The following is a 12,214-nucleotide window of genomic DNA, read 5'->3' on the forward strand; positions in this document are numbered from 1 at the left end:
AAAAAAAAAAAATTGGTATGGCCTATGCAAAGCAGATCCTGATTGGCAAACCTTGCAGCACACTCTGTGCAAAGGATCAGTGTAAACTATCCTGCCTCTGAAACAGACAAACAAACATGCAGGGGTGTGCTTCCCTACTGTGTGTGGCTTTTGGAGCCCCTACTTTTTTGTGAATGGGTAAGCGTTTAAGCACAAATAAGATGCAACTTCAGGAATGTATCAGCATGCTTGGGGCATCTTTGGGTGGTTAAGCAGGCTTTCACAAGGGCTTGCCAGTATGTAGCCTTGCACTATATGTTGAAATCATTAGAGTTTAAAAGCATTTTACAATATGTTACCATAGTATCTTATAACACTTCACAGAAAGCTGACAATAAGACTGAACAATTTTGATCGGTACGACTTTTAAATCAGATTTGTACTACACTGTCTAACAATGCTGATCCAACTGTGTGCCATTTTACACTAAACAACTCACCATAAATATAAAAGACGGATGGCCACCCTATGTACTGTACCAATATCCCTGCCAAGGGCATGGCAACCACTGCCCCAGCGTAGGAACCTGAAGATCAAAGGATTGAGAAAACATGTCAGCTATGTTACCTAATTCCACCAACTTGTTTCCTATAGGAATTAGAACAATATACAGGGGGGCTGGAATAACTTGTGTACCAAACTGTAAACCCTGTATATGATGGAAACCACTTCAAGCCAGCACCCCTGGTTCCACCACGCAGAAACTACAGTGTGCACTTAAGACCAGCATCACAAAGTCCAGGTGGCACCTTTATCATGTGGCAGCATATGTTGAGGTAGGTAAGCTGTATTATCTGTATTATGCATATGGATGAATTGCGCTACAGAGAAGTTAAGAGCCTGATTTTCAGAAGCAGTGAGTAGCCACAATTTTACATGGAGAATTTAAATACATTCTCCCATTGTTATGCTAGCACCCGTGAAACTCCACCAATGCTAGCAACAGTGGATTGCTCATCTAGACCTGCCATCAGTATGTTCAACAATATGTTGACTATGGGCGCATTTTTCAAACTGGGGTCCGCAGGCCCTTATGATCAACTACTCTCCCTCCCAGCACCTCCTGCATGCTAAAAGTCCAGCAGCACAATGGGACTAAGGCAGGCTTCCTACCTCCCCTGGCCCCGCCCTGCTCCCAGAAGCAACCCTGCTGACCTGGGAGGGGGAGGGAAGCACTGCCCCCATCCCAAGTGCCAACTCTGCAGCTCCTATTGCTGAGAACTGTGGCCAATGGGAGCTGCGCAGGTGGTGCCAGCAGGCAGGGGCAGCGCCTGCAGGCAGGGGCAGTGCATGGAGACCCCCCTGGCCTCTCCGCCTAGGAGCCACTGCCAGAAGGATGTGCACCCAAACTCCCTCCATCCCAGAGCCTGCACCCCTGACCCCTCCCAAACCCAAACACCCTCCCAGAGCTCAGAGCCACACCCCTCTTGCACCCAAGCTCCTTCTCAGAGCCCAAAGTCTGCACACCGCACCCAAACTCCCTCTCAGAACCCAGAGCCCTCACCCCTCCTGCACCCAAACTCCCTGCCCCAGCCTGGTGAAAGTCAGTGAGGGTGGGGGAGACAATGTGACAGAGGGAGGGGGAATGGAGTGAGCAAGGGAGGGGCCTCCCAGAAGGGGCAGAGGAGGGGCAGGGCCTCAGGGAAGGGGGCAGGGCAAGGGATGAGTGGAGGACTTGAGGGTCCCTGAAAAATTGTAAATCAAAATGGGGGTCCTCAGGTTGCTAAAGTTTGAGAACTACTGGACTATACCAATAGTATGAAGAAACGGTTAAAATAAAGAGTCAATTTTCAACATGGCAACAGGTTAACAAGTCTGAGTTCCAGACCAAAAGAGGTGTGTGATGTATTGGTTAGGGATGTGGAAAAGGACATGAGCATTTAAGTGTTTGAACAAGGAATTTCCACTGAGAACTTATGTAGATTAATGATGAAACTCTAGTTTAGCATTGGCAAGTGGGTATCTGACCTGTTCTAGTCAGAATACCTAGAACTGTGAACCAGTGGGTTACCCCACTGCCTTAGCGAGAGTGAGAGCTTTGCACCTGCTAAGCTGTGGGTCAGTTCCCTGACACACCAGCCTGTCTGCCTCACCAGCAAAGTCTTCAAGTCTCTGTGCTTGTCACCATGAAAGGTTTTCCTCCTTCCCCCCCCCTGCTGCTGGTGATGGCTTATCTTAAGTGATCACTCTCCTTACAGTGTGTATGATAAACCCATTGTTTCATGTTCTCTCTCTCTCTGTGTGTGTGTGTATATAAATCTCTCCTCTGCTTTTTCCACCAAATGCATCCGATGAAGTGAGCTGTAGCTCACGAAAGCTTATGCTCTAATAAATTTGTTAGTCTCTAAGGTGCCACGGGTACTCCTTTTCTTTTTGCGAATACAGACTAACACGGCTGCTACTCTGAAACCGTTCAAGTCTCTGCCAGTCTAAATCTTGTCTTGCAGGTAACAATCAGCAAAACCTCGTTGCCCGGGGATGTTTCCTGTGTCCAGTCCCTCTTACTGGACCCTCACAGAAATTATTAGGGTCGCTGCCTCCAAAGACACAGAGCACACATGCTGCTTGGTAGATTAGCTGAAGTCTTGCACTTCACTGTAATACTCAGCACTAAGATGGTTTTGTAATAAAACAAGAATAAGTTTAGTAACAAAAGACCAGAGATTTAAGTGACACTAAGCAGGAACAAAAGAGACAGGTATGGTTACAAACAAAAAACATGATTTCTAGTGACCAAAAACATTTAATCCTCACAAGTTACAATCTTTGCGTAAGCAGTTTTGTTACTCACATCAAGTTATCAGCAACTCCAGGCTAAGGAACACAGCACTGAGAGAATCAAAAGGTGCTGCTCCCAAAGATCATTAAAAAACCTGTTTGCTCCCATTGTATTACCCAAAGTCCATTGTCTCTGCCTCAAAAGCCAGGAAGGATTCCTGGGGTGCAGACTCTGTCCCCTAGTATGCTCTCTAAGTTGCTGCTTGATAGCTTTGTTTACCCTATATGTAAATGTACTTTCATGGTCCTCTGCTTGTAACCAAGCTGCTCAGGCAGGTAAGTCCACATTCCTTTGTCTAAGGCAAGCTGAGTTTTTGCTCTGTCTTCCAAACACATTTTAAGAACATATTTCCAGCACACACACACATATTCTTTCTCTACAACCTGTACACACATCACGGATGATATTTGGGACCAGTGTGTCACCAGTTTACGTATGATTAAGGCTAAGATTTTGTCACAGATATTTTTAGTAAAAGTCACGGACAGGTCAGGGGCAATAAAGAAAAATTCACTGAAGCCCATGACCTATCCCTGACTTTTACTAAAAATATCCATGACAAAATGGGGAGCTGCTGGGCAGCTGTGGGGGACGGCCAGGAGCTGCGGGGTCTCCTGATGGTGGCTCAGAAACCCCCACCGCTCGGAGCTCCACAGTGGCTTGGAGCCCCCTGCTGCCCAGAGTGACCAGGAACTCCAGGGTCACCCCAGCCCCTGCGGCAGCTGGGAGCTGTGGGAGGACCCTACCAGTTGCTGTGGGTTGCAGCGGAACCCTGCAGCTCCCAGCCACCGTGGGCTGAAGTCACGGAGGTCTTTGGAAGTCATGGCTTCCATGACTTCCGCGATCTCCGTGACAAAATCATAACCTTATGTATGATGCCTTACATGGCACCTTTTAGATACATATTATGACAACAATGCGTTGGGGGGAATGGGTGTCCGGCCTGATAGGAGTTATTGTACGGTGGGCTGCTGCCAGTTGGCTCTGAGGTCTTCCTGGATTAACTCTGGCATAGGTAACAAGTGTTGCTAATGAATTATTCTGAGGAAGGAGCAGACTCAGGTCTTCACTGTTTGTTTGACATTAGTTCATACTTTGTTAATGAAGACTTTTGACCTAAGAACAAACTATTGTCAGACATGCAGAGAACACCTCACTCTACTAATTTCTTGGAATAACTCATTTGCAAATACTTTTCACTGGTGACTACTCAGACTGCAGTTTCATGTCTATGTCCCAAGTTACTCCTGCAGGATTAACTAAGCTGAATGCAAGGATTTGCTATGACAAAGTGTGGAATTTTTTAGCATTTTTATGAAGCCCACGTGTGCCTCAGTTTCCCCTACATGCAGCATTGTTACAGAGTGGATGCAAAGAGACCGTGTGCTCTCAGGGCAGGCTAAGACACAGGTGTGAATGGTGCCTAGCTATCTGGGCTCTTAGGTCCCATATCAATGGAGCTTTTGAGAAGAAAGTGGCAAATCCACTTGCCTGAACATGGATACCAAGCAACCAATGATGCAGAGAGATATGGACGTCCCTTGCCTCTCATCTCCCCAGCTTGGGAACAAAGGACTGTGTGTGTGTGGGCGGGGGGAAAAGATAAAAGGTAGGTGTTGGCTGGGGGAAACAGTTGGGAGCACACAAAAGAGATCAGATGGACGGGCTGACAGAACTTGAACAACAGGGTTTGCTGCAGCTTGGCTGGGCTCTGGCTACCCAGAATGGACTGCACTTTAACCTTCATTTCCCTGTGCTAACCAAGGACTTCCTATGCTGTGTTCCAAATGACTGATAGACCCTACTGTTTGACAACGCTGGCTGAGTGTCACTGCAGATACTTGCAGAGGTGCATTGCTCCCTAAGATTGTACAAGTCTCCCTCAGGGGTCTGTCTCATTGGCACTCATCAAATAGAGCTTACAGTGTGAAACAGCAGAGCTGAAGGCCCAGAGGTCCAATCTAAGGAGGCAGTGAAGCGGTGTGGCTTACCCTAGAGGAAAAGTGAGACTCCTAGGGGGGCCTAGCATATTGAAGGGATCTTCCCAGAGACTGTTCCAAAGCTGGAGCCATAGCATCAGTCCTGTGGATCTTTGACGCTTAGTCAGAGAAATCTGGCAGCTACTCAGAAATATTGTGGCTTCCTAATTTTTCATTCATACCAGTTCACTTTTCAAATATAAAATGGGGTGTGTTCCACAGCATCCAAAGTGGCTGGGGGTCTGAGGGAGTTTGTCAGGATTTTCCCATCCATTAAATTGTAGATTCAAAACATGTGTAGAGAAAAATTCCTGTACATTCTTTTAAAAAGTCTCCCTTTTTTGCACTTTTGCCTTTTCCTAGACTCCCTCTTTTCATCCTGTATTTGATATTATAGACCCCCTAGTCCCTCAATGCCTGCATTTGCTAGCAGGCTATTTTTTTCTGTGATTTTTCTTCCTTGTTTTTCCCCCCCACTGTCCACTTTTACTTTCATTGCTTTCACTCTCCTCTTCACCTCTCTGTCCCAGCTTCTCTGCAGCATTCTCTCCCCACCCACCGACCCACCAGTTCTACCTCGTCCTTGGGCCTCTCTCCTCTCCATCACTATCCTCCCCCTCCATATTTCACTTGCAAACCAACAAGAATAAATACAATAAAGCATTTCTAAATGGAAACTCCAATACATTAGAAACACAGGGTCAGAAAATCTAGAAATCACTAAACTTACCACAGAAAGATGTGGTTGCCAACCTGCTTCTCTCCAGCGGGGGAGCCCATTTGCTCCACATCCCATGGCATGCTGGATAGGTCACACCCTAGCAAATAATTCATACACACATCACATGATTTTGCTTTTACTGTATACAGTTGCTGTTATTTTCAACTGCTATAATTGCTCTTCAATATTAAGAGGTACAGGAGGGGTTGAGGAGAGCTATGAAGAACTTTGTTGGTTGCTTATGAAGATTGTAAATGGCTTTGAACAAGAATTTAAGTGGTAAAGTGCTGTGTTGGAAATGTTTACATATATAGTGCATGCAGTGAATCATAGTATTAAAATGTGGTAGATCTACTTTCCATTCCATAATCCTGGTCTTTTGCCTTTATAGTTTAGACTAATTAAAATATGTAAATGGGTATAATTAAAATTTAATCAATTTAAAAAGCATAAAAAACGTTATAAAGATAGGGCTTTTCCCCAGTAATAATACTTGGTAGGAGTAAAACAAATTAACATCACTTGATAAAAATGAACAATAAGGAAATTATAAGGAACAATAAGGAAAATAAGATTATTTAGAAAATAAGATTTAGAAAACTTGAGTGAATCTTTTTCCGACATTATAAAATGGAACCCCCCAAAATGAGTAAACATAATCAGGCCAAAAATGCTGAGTGCTCCTACCTCTACGAGACCTTGCAAAATTCTTACAAACATAACACAGCCATAATGTACTCTTGCAGCAGACGGGATGAACATATTCAGTGTAGATGTTAGGAAAATAGCTGCTCCAAATACCCTGTGGAAAGAAACAACATAAAAGTGGATAGAATTATTGTTCACTAGGCAGAAAAGACATTGGCCCATACTTTGTGCCATTTCACCTGCAAAGGACTTGCACAATGAGCCAAAGTTAATCCTCAATATGAAGTCAACAGAGTTGCAGCTACAAACACCAGAGCTGAATCTATCCCTGGGATGAGTCCTCTACCTAAAACAAGAGTTTTGCATAAACTCAAAAATTGTTACAGAAAAGTCTACTGGTATTTTTCTTCTTCTCAAACTGGGGTCCTTAGAGCACTTGCTGGACGTTCATGGTGAACTGACTGGTTCCATGAGTACTGATTCAGGAAAGCATCCCTGTTTAGGAAAGTGCTTAAGCCCATGCTTAAATCCTATTGAATTCAAGGGAACCTAAGCACATGCTTAATGTGAAGCACTGGCTTAAGTGCTTTCCTGAGCCATGTTGCTGGTTCTGCTAGTTTTCAGCAGCTAAATGCATTAGAAAACAGTATAAAAGATACTACTTTCCTAATATTACTTTTCCATATCAACAATTGCTATGAGGATTTTATGTGATAGTGACTGGGAGGGGACATGTCTAAGAGGCAGCATCTTTAATAAGATATGGTGCACTCTACAGAAAAATTATGAATCCATACTCTTGAATTCTTAATAAGGCAGGGCACGGCTATGTTCAAATTAATCAAGAATCTGAATTCACATAGGGCTAGATGAGTTCTGAAAATTATTTATGTTGGCTGCAGTCACCCAAACTATATATTCGATTTCAGACGCAAAGAAAAGAGTAGCAGAAAGGTCTGTGGCATGACTACAGATATAGGCAATATTCTTGGGTGCCCAACATAGTTGGAGTTGAAGGACAGGACAACCCAACTTTCCAGTGCCGGTTTACCTAGTACACCTGAGTGACTGTGAATCCTTTCAGGCAGGGGAGCCTGGGGTTTTCTGAGTGTAAATAGAGAGCAGTTCAACACTTACTGCACCATAAAAATAGTAAATAACAGTAACAATAGAAGTGACAGAAAAAGTGTCTGAAACTGAATCATATGACAATCATTTTCTACCTGGCATAAACTGGATGCTTGCCAGCAATGCTTAATTTCTAATGAAAGAAGAGCCATGGTTCAAGCAATTAGGTGCCAATGCTCAAGCAATTTTTTTTTTACTTTTATAACTGATGTGGCAAGCCCCAGAGGTGCTGGGGCTCAGCCCTGGCACAAATTGAGCACTGCTTGCCAATCTCTAGGGCCATGGCATAGCTGAAGCACCTACTTGTCTGTCTGAGTCCTCATATATGGCATTTGGATGCCTTCTTAAAGAATTCATTGAAAAACTGGACCCACAGTGCCATAGGAAAGAAAATAGAAAAAACAGACAGTGGAAATAATAAGGTGGAAAGAAGGTACCTGACAAAAAATGGGAATCTTTATTTAGTTAGTATTATTAATATAAGAATTAACTAAAACTTACTGTATTTCTCAAATTTTCATACCTTTTTGACAAAATCTATGAATTTCATTTGTACACAACAAATCAGTTCTGTGAATTGCATTACATATACTATGCATCTCCTAGGTTCACTAATCCAATGTTTCTGGAAATTATTAAACTTGATATCACCAAGAACCAGCTTAATGATCATATCACAGTAGTGATCCCCGATAAGATGTCTACAGTAGGACATTGCAGGCCACCTTTTTAAGTTTAATGAGCCAGATTCTTGGCTGGGTTCTGTGCCCTTTGCACTGCCTAAGTCTCAAATCAGCCAGATCCAGGTCACTGAGAATTATCCTAGTCTGCTGTCACCTAGTGCAAAGTTGAAGCATCAGGTCCCTGTGACATCATCCACTCATGCACATATTTGGCCCTGGTGCACAGGGACCATAGCCAGTTGGCAGACATTAAAGCAGCCCCCCAGGGCTGCTACCTTAGAATCACAGAAATGTGGGTCTGGAAGGGACCTCAAGAGGTCCTCTAGTTCTTCCCCCGCATGCCAAAGCTAGATTTATATCCAGCATGCCTTCACCCCTCTCTGGGTAGAACCACAAGTTCTACCACTCTCAGACTTGATCTCTAGGCTGCATCCCCTCCTCCCCCATTTACCAACCATGTTACTTGACAGGCCCAACTGTGATTGGCACCTGTCAGCCCTTTTTGTCCTGTGACAATAGCTGATTAAAGTAGCTCAAAAACAACTTCTTCAAAACAAAGCTTTATTTATTCACCCACATGTACAGAGCACACAAAGCAAAGGGATCAAACAAAAAACAAAAACAAAAAAAGGCTTATCTGACTGGGGTCTTACCTACACTGTATTGTTTCCCTGCCAGCTTTTGTAAGTTCCCCTCAGCCCAGTTATCCCCTGTCTCTATCCAAGAAAGACAGCCCTTTTGCTGCCATTTCTCCCTCTCTCTCAATGTCTCTGTCAATTGCTGTCCCTGGGCACTCAATTCCTTCCCCACCTTCTTTGCCAGACCAGCATCATTAAGGTTTTAGCATCCCCACTAGTCCTAGGTTCATGTCTGGACAAATAAACCTTGCCTGCCTCGCTGTAACCATGCAGGGTGTATTGCCCAATTAATAACTTCCCCATTGTCTCCTCAAGGATCTTTGCTATTACCTGGACTGTACCTTATCTTTGCCATTGTTTTGTTTCCTGTTCATCTCGAAACAGACTCCTTTGAGTTAGCTCCTTGTAGTCTGGCATGATAACAGGTAAATTGCAGTGCATCTGATATTGATAAAATTAAAACACATCACTCCCTCATTCTCCACAATCACAGTAGTGCCTACGAACCCAAGGTTCCTTTGGGTGCTAAGTGTTGTACATACATCAGCAAAGATGACAGTCTCAGCCTTTGACCGCTTCAGTGACAAGCAGGATTCAGCTGAGGGACACAACAAATAAAGGGGCGGGAGGGGACAGTAACAATAAAATGAACAGAGTCAATATGAAAAGTGTTCTAAGAATCAGAATGCCAAAAAATGACGGTGGAAGCAAATGGTCACCCACAAACATTTAAGGGGCCATTTTCAAAGCTGAGTGAATATTTAGTTGTGCTACATCCATTATCACTAAAGGAGGTGAGGAAGCTGGCTACACTGGCCACGCCTTGCCATCAAGGGAAATGTATTCTTTATTGTAGTGCGGTAGGAGTTCTCACACTTCAGGGAATTACAGTGCATTACATAGAATGTAGGTAAAAAAGCAAGGGAAAGAATTATCTACAGGGAAAGAGTAGGATTTATTTTCCACTTGCACAGTTCTAATAACTGAATTTACATTCTGTATTGTTTCATTCCATATAGTTTCTTTGTATGCCAAAGATATAAATAAGAGTGGCTGAGCCAGTAGTAGTGTTTTGCTACTCTTTATGAGGGTGAGGCATGTTTGCAAAAACAGCCATCATCTTGCCAGCAGTGTAGTACCTTGTATCTAGCATAAGCTAGTCTCTTCCTTGGCTAAAAATAGCCCAGTGTTTCTAATTCATTCATGTATTCTTTTTGCCTCATTATTTGGGTCCCTGGCAAGCTACCATTGTGAAATCAGAACAGAGCTCTTAAATGATAGACTCTGCTGACCAATGGTGTTCTATTCCTGAAAGCCGATATCAGGATGCACCTCAGCTTCAGTGTCTCTTTATTAGGAAATAACAATGGACAAGTTAAAATGGTGCTTTACAGTAGTCAGACATATTTTGTAATGGTGATCAGTAACTTAAAGGGCACTGTCATTAAATGGTTGATGTGAACTTTTCAAGTCAATGTGGATCTGTAAAAATGTTGGGTAATTTATGATTTCACACCATAACGAAGGGAAATTTGTGGGTTTGAGTGGTTTTGAATCACTTCCAGTGCAAAACCAGGTTACCCAGTGAGTTTTCAGCTGAGCTTTGCACTGAGAATTGAAATTATTATTATAAATTATTTGCATTATAGTAGGGCTTAGAGAGTTCAGCTGAGTTCGAGATTCTACAGTGGTGCTACACTCAATACAAACATGTGGCGAGATAGTCCTTGTCCCAAAGAGCTTAGAGTGTAAGCAGACAGGACCAACAAAGGGTAGGGGGGAAAAAATAAATGCTATCACCATTTATAGAAGGGGCACAGGGAGATCAAACAATCACCCCAAGTTTGCAAGAGAGTCAGTAGCAGAGTCAGGAACTGAGCCCAGATCTACTACATACTATCCAGGACCTTAACAACAAGGCCATCCTTCCTCTTCTAAAAGAGAAACTTGGGATGGATGGTGAACCCACTGGGACTGAATCTGAAGAAAATGGTTGCATGAACACATGAGTGAAAACAAGGGAGTTTGGAGTATCTCTAGATATAAACCTTAATACTACTACTGCAAATAGAAATTTCCCTTTTAGAGAATTTTCAAGGACCTAGTCTGTCTTAAAAAGAAAAGGAGTACTTGTGGCAAGTCTCTAAGGTGCCACAAGTACTCCTTTTCTTTTTTTAATACAGACTAACACGGCTGCTACTCTGAAGTCTATCTTAAGACATCCTGAGTTCTAAACATACTTATCATGGTCAAGTCCTTGAGGCCACAATATACTGCATAGATGCCGACTATGAAAATCATGTGGCCACAGAAGTATTACATTGTGTGCATCAATAGCATAATATGTGCCTATGGATGGATATAATAAATGCAGTTATGTCACAATTACCTATGATTTTGTTGTTTACAAGAAAATAGAGGATACAGAACCAAAAATTAAATTTGACCAAAGAGCAAAGTACAACGTACTTTTTTAAAAAGTCAGTAAAAACTGGAGAAAATTGTTACGTCTGTATTGGTTTCTCTGAGAATCTATTCTGCAACTTAGAAACAGGATTTGGAGGCTCTGATGCAAAGTGAACATGATAACCAAGTAGAATAATTAATGCTAGAAACCATAACAGTAGCTTGCCACTTCCTGCATAAAACCTAACTGACTTCTTGTCTGTGATGTACAGTAAGTGATACACCCATTTAAGGTTCCCATCCCAGCACCAATTTATCTGTTGAATTGGTAGAGTTTGGTTATTAGATCAAATAGGCATATTGGGACCATAAATTAGATTCATGAGCCACAGAATACATATACCAGCTGATATGGACATATTCTGTACTTTTTCAATACAAGTACATGGAAACCCCACAAGAGAACAAACAACATGTGATAGATGGTAGTCTCGTCACTTAATTTGCTACTCGAATGCACTCGGGTACTATTGTGATGAGCACAATGTAGTAACCTGTTAGAACGGAGTCGGAAATAAAGCTTAGATTGGGAAACTAGCTCCAATTTTAGCTACAGAGGGAGTAGCACCACTTCATAATAGACATAAATACCACATATTGATTACTACCCATAATATCCCTGAAATACATTTATCACAATAAAATATTATGTTAAATGATGTAACAGTGATCATGAAAAAAATATTTATATGCCCCATTATTTTATCTTACCTGTTAGCAGCTAGTTTGTTCGAGACAAACCCTCCTGGAATTTGTGTCACAATGTAACCCCAGAAAAATGAGCCATGTATAAGTCCTACTGTCTCTGGATCCCAGCTGAACTGAGCTTTCTGCAAATGAAACAGCATTTTAACTATAAGGTGAATATTTAACATATTGATTCCTGGATAAATCCTGTTTGGAAGTTGTTTAAAAGTCACCATTTGAGCCACACTTCATAGTACCATGGATGCCATACACTGGACGTGTACAGACTACTTCTCAACCCATTACAGCAGGGGTATGAAACTAGCTCATTAAATAGTGCCTCGAAATACATTTGAGCACATTAATCTCAAATTAATCTAAAATTTGTTAGTCTCTATGGTGCCACAAGTACTCCTTTTCTTTTTTCATTAATCTCTTTAGCAGTC

At 42.5% G+C, this 12,214-nt stretch overlaps 1 protein-coding gene across 1 annotated transcript in view; it reads right to left on the reverse strand.

Moving 5' to 3' along the window:
* Positions 1-12,214, reverse strand: part of SLC17A8 (solute carrier family 17 member 8) — a 40,229-nt gene that overhangs the window by 10,015 nt on the left and 18,000 nt on the right. Inside the window, exons 3-6 of the mRNA XM_043491522.1 lie at positions 11,793-11,911; positions 6,206-6,320; positions 5,528-5,615; positions 479-565 (exon numbers count right to left, since the gene is read on the reverse strand). Coding sequence (XP_043347457.1) covers positions 479-565; positions 5,528-5,615; positions 6,206-6,320; positions 11,793-11,911 — 409 coding nt within the window. The remainder of the gene's footprint in view (positions 1-478; positions 566-5,527; positions 5,616-6,205; positions 6,321-11,792; positions 11,912-12,214) is intronic.

Source organism: Dermochelys coriacea, chromosome 1 (genome assembly GCF_009764565.3).
Source record: "Dermochelys coriacea isolate rDerCor1 chromosome 1, rDerCor1.pri.v4, whole genome shotgun sequence".
In the NCBI taxonomy this organism is placed as follows: Eukaryota; Metazoa; Chordata; order Testudines; family Dermochelyidae; genus Dermochelys; species Dermochelys coriacea.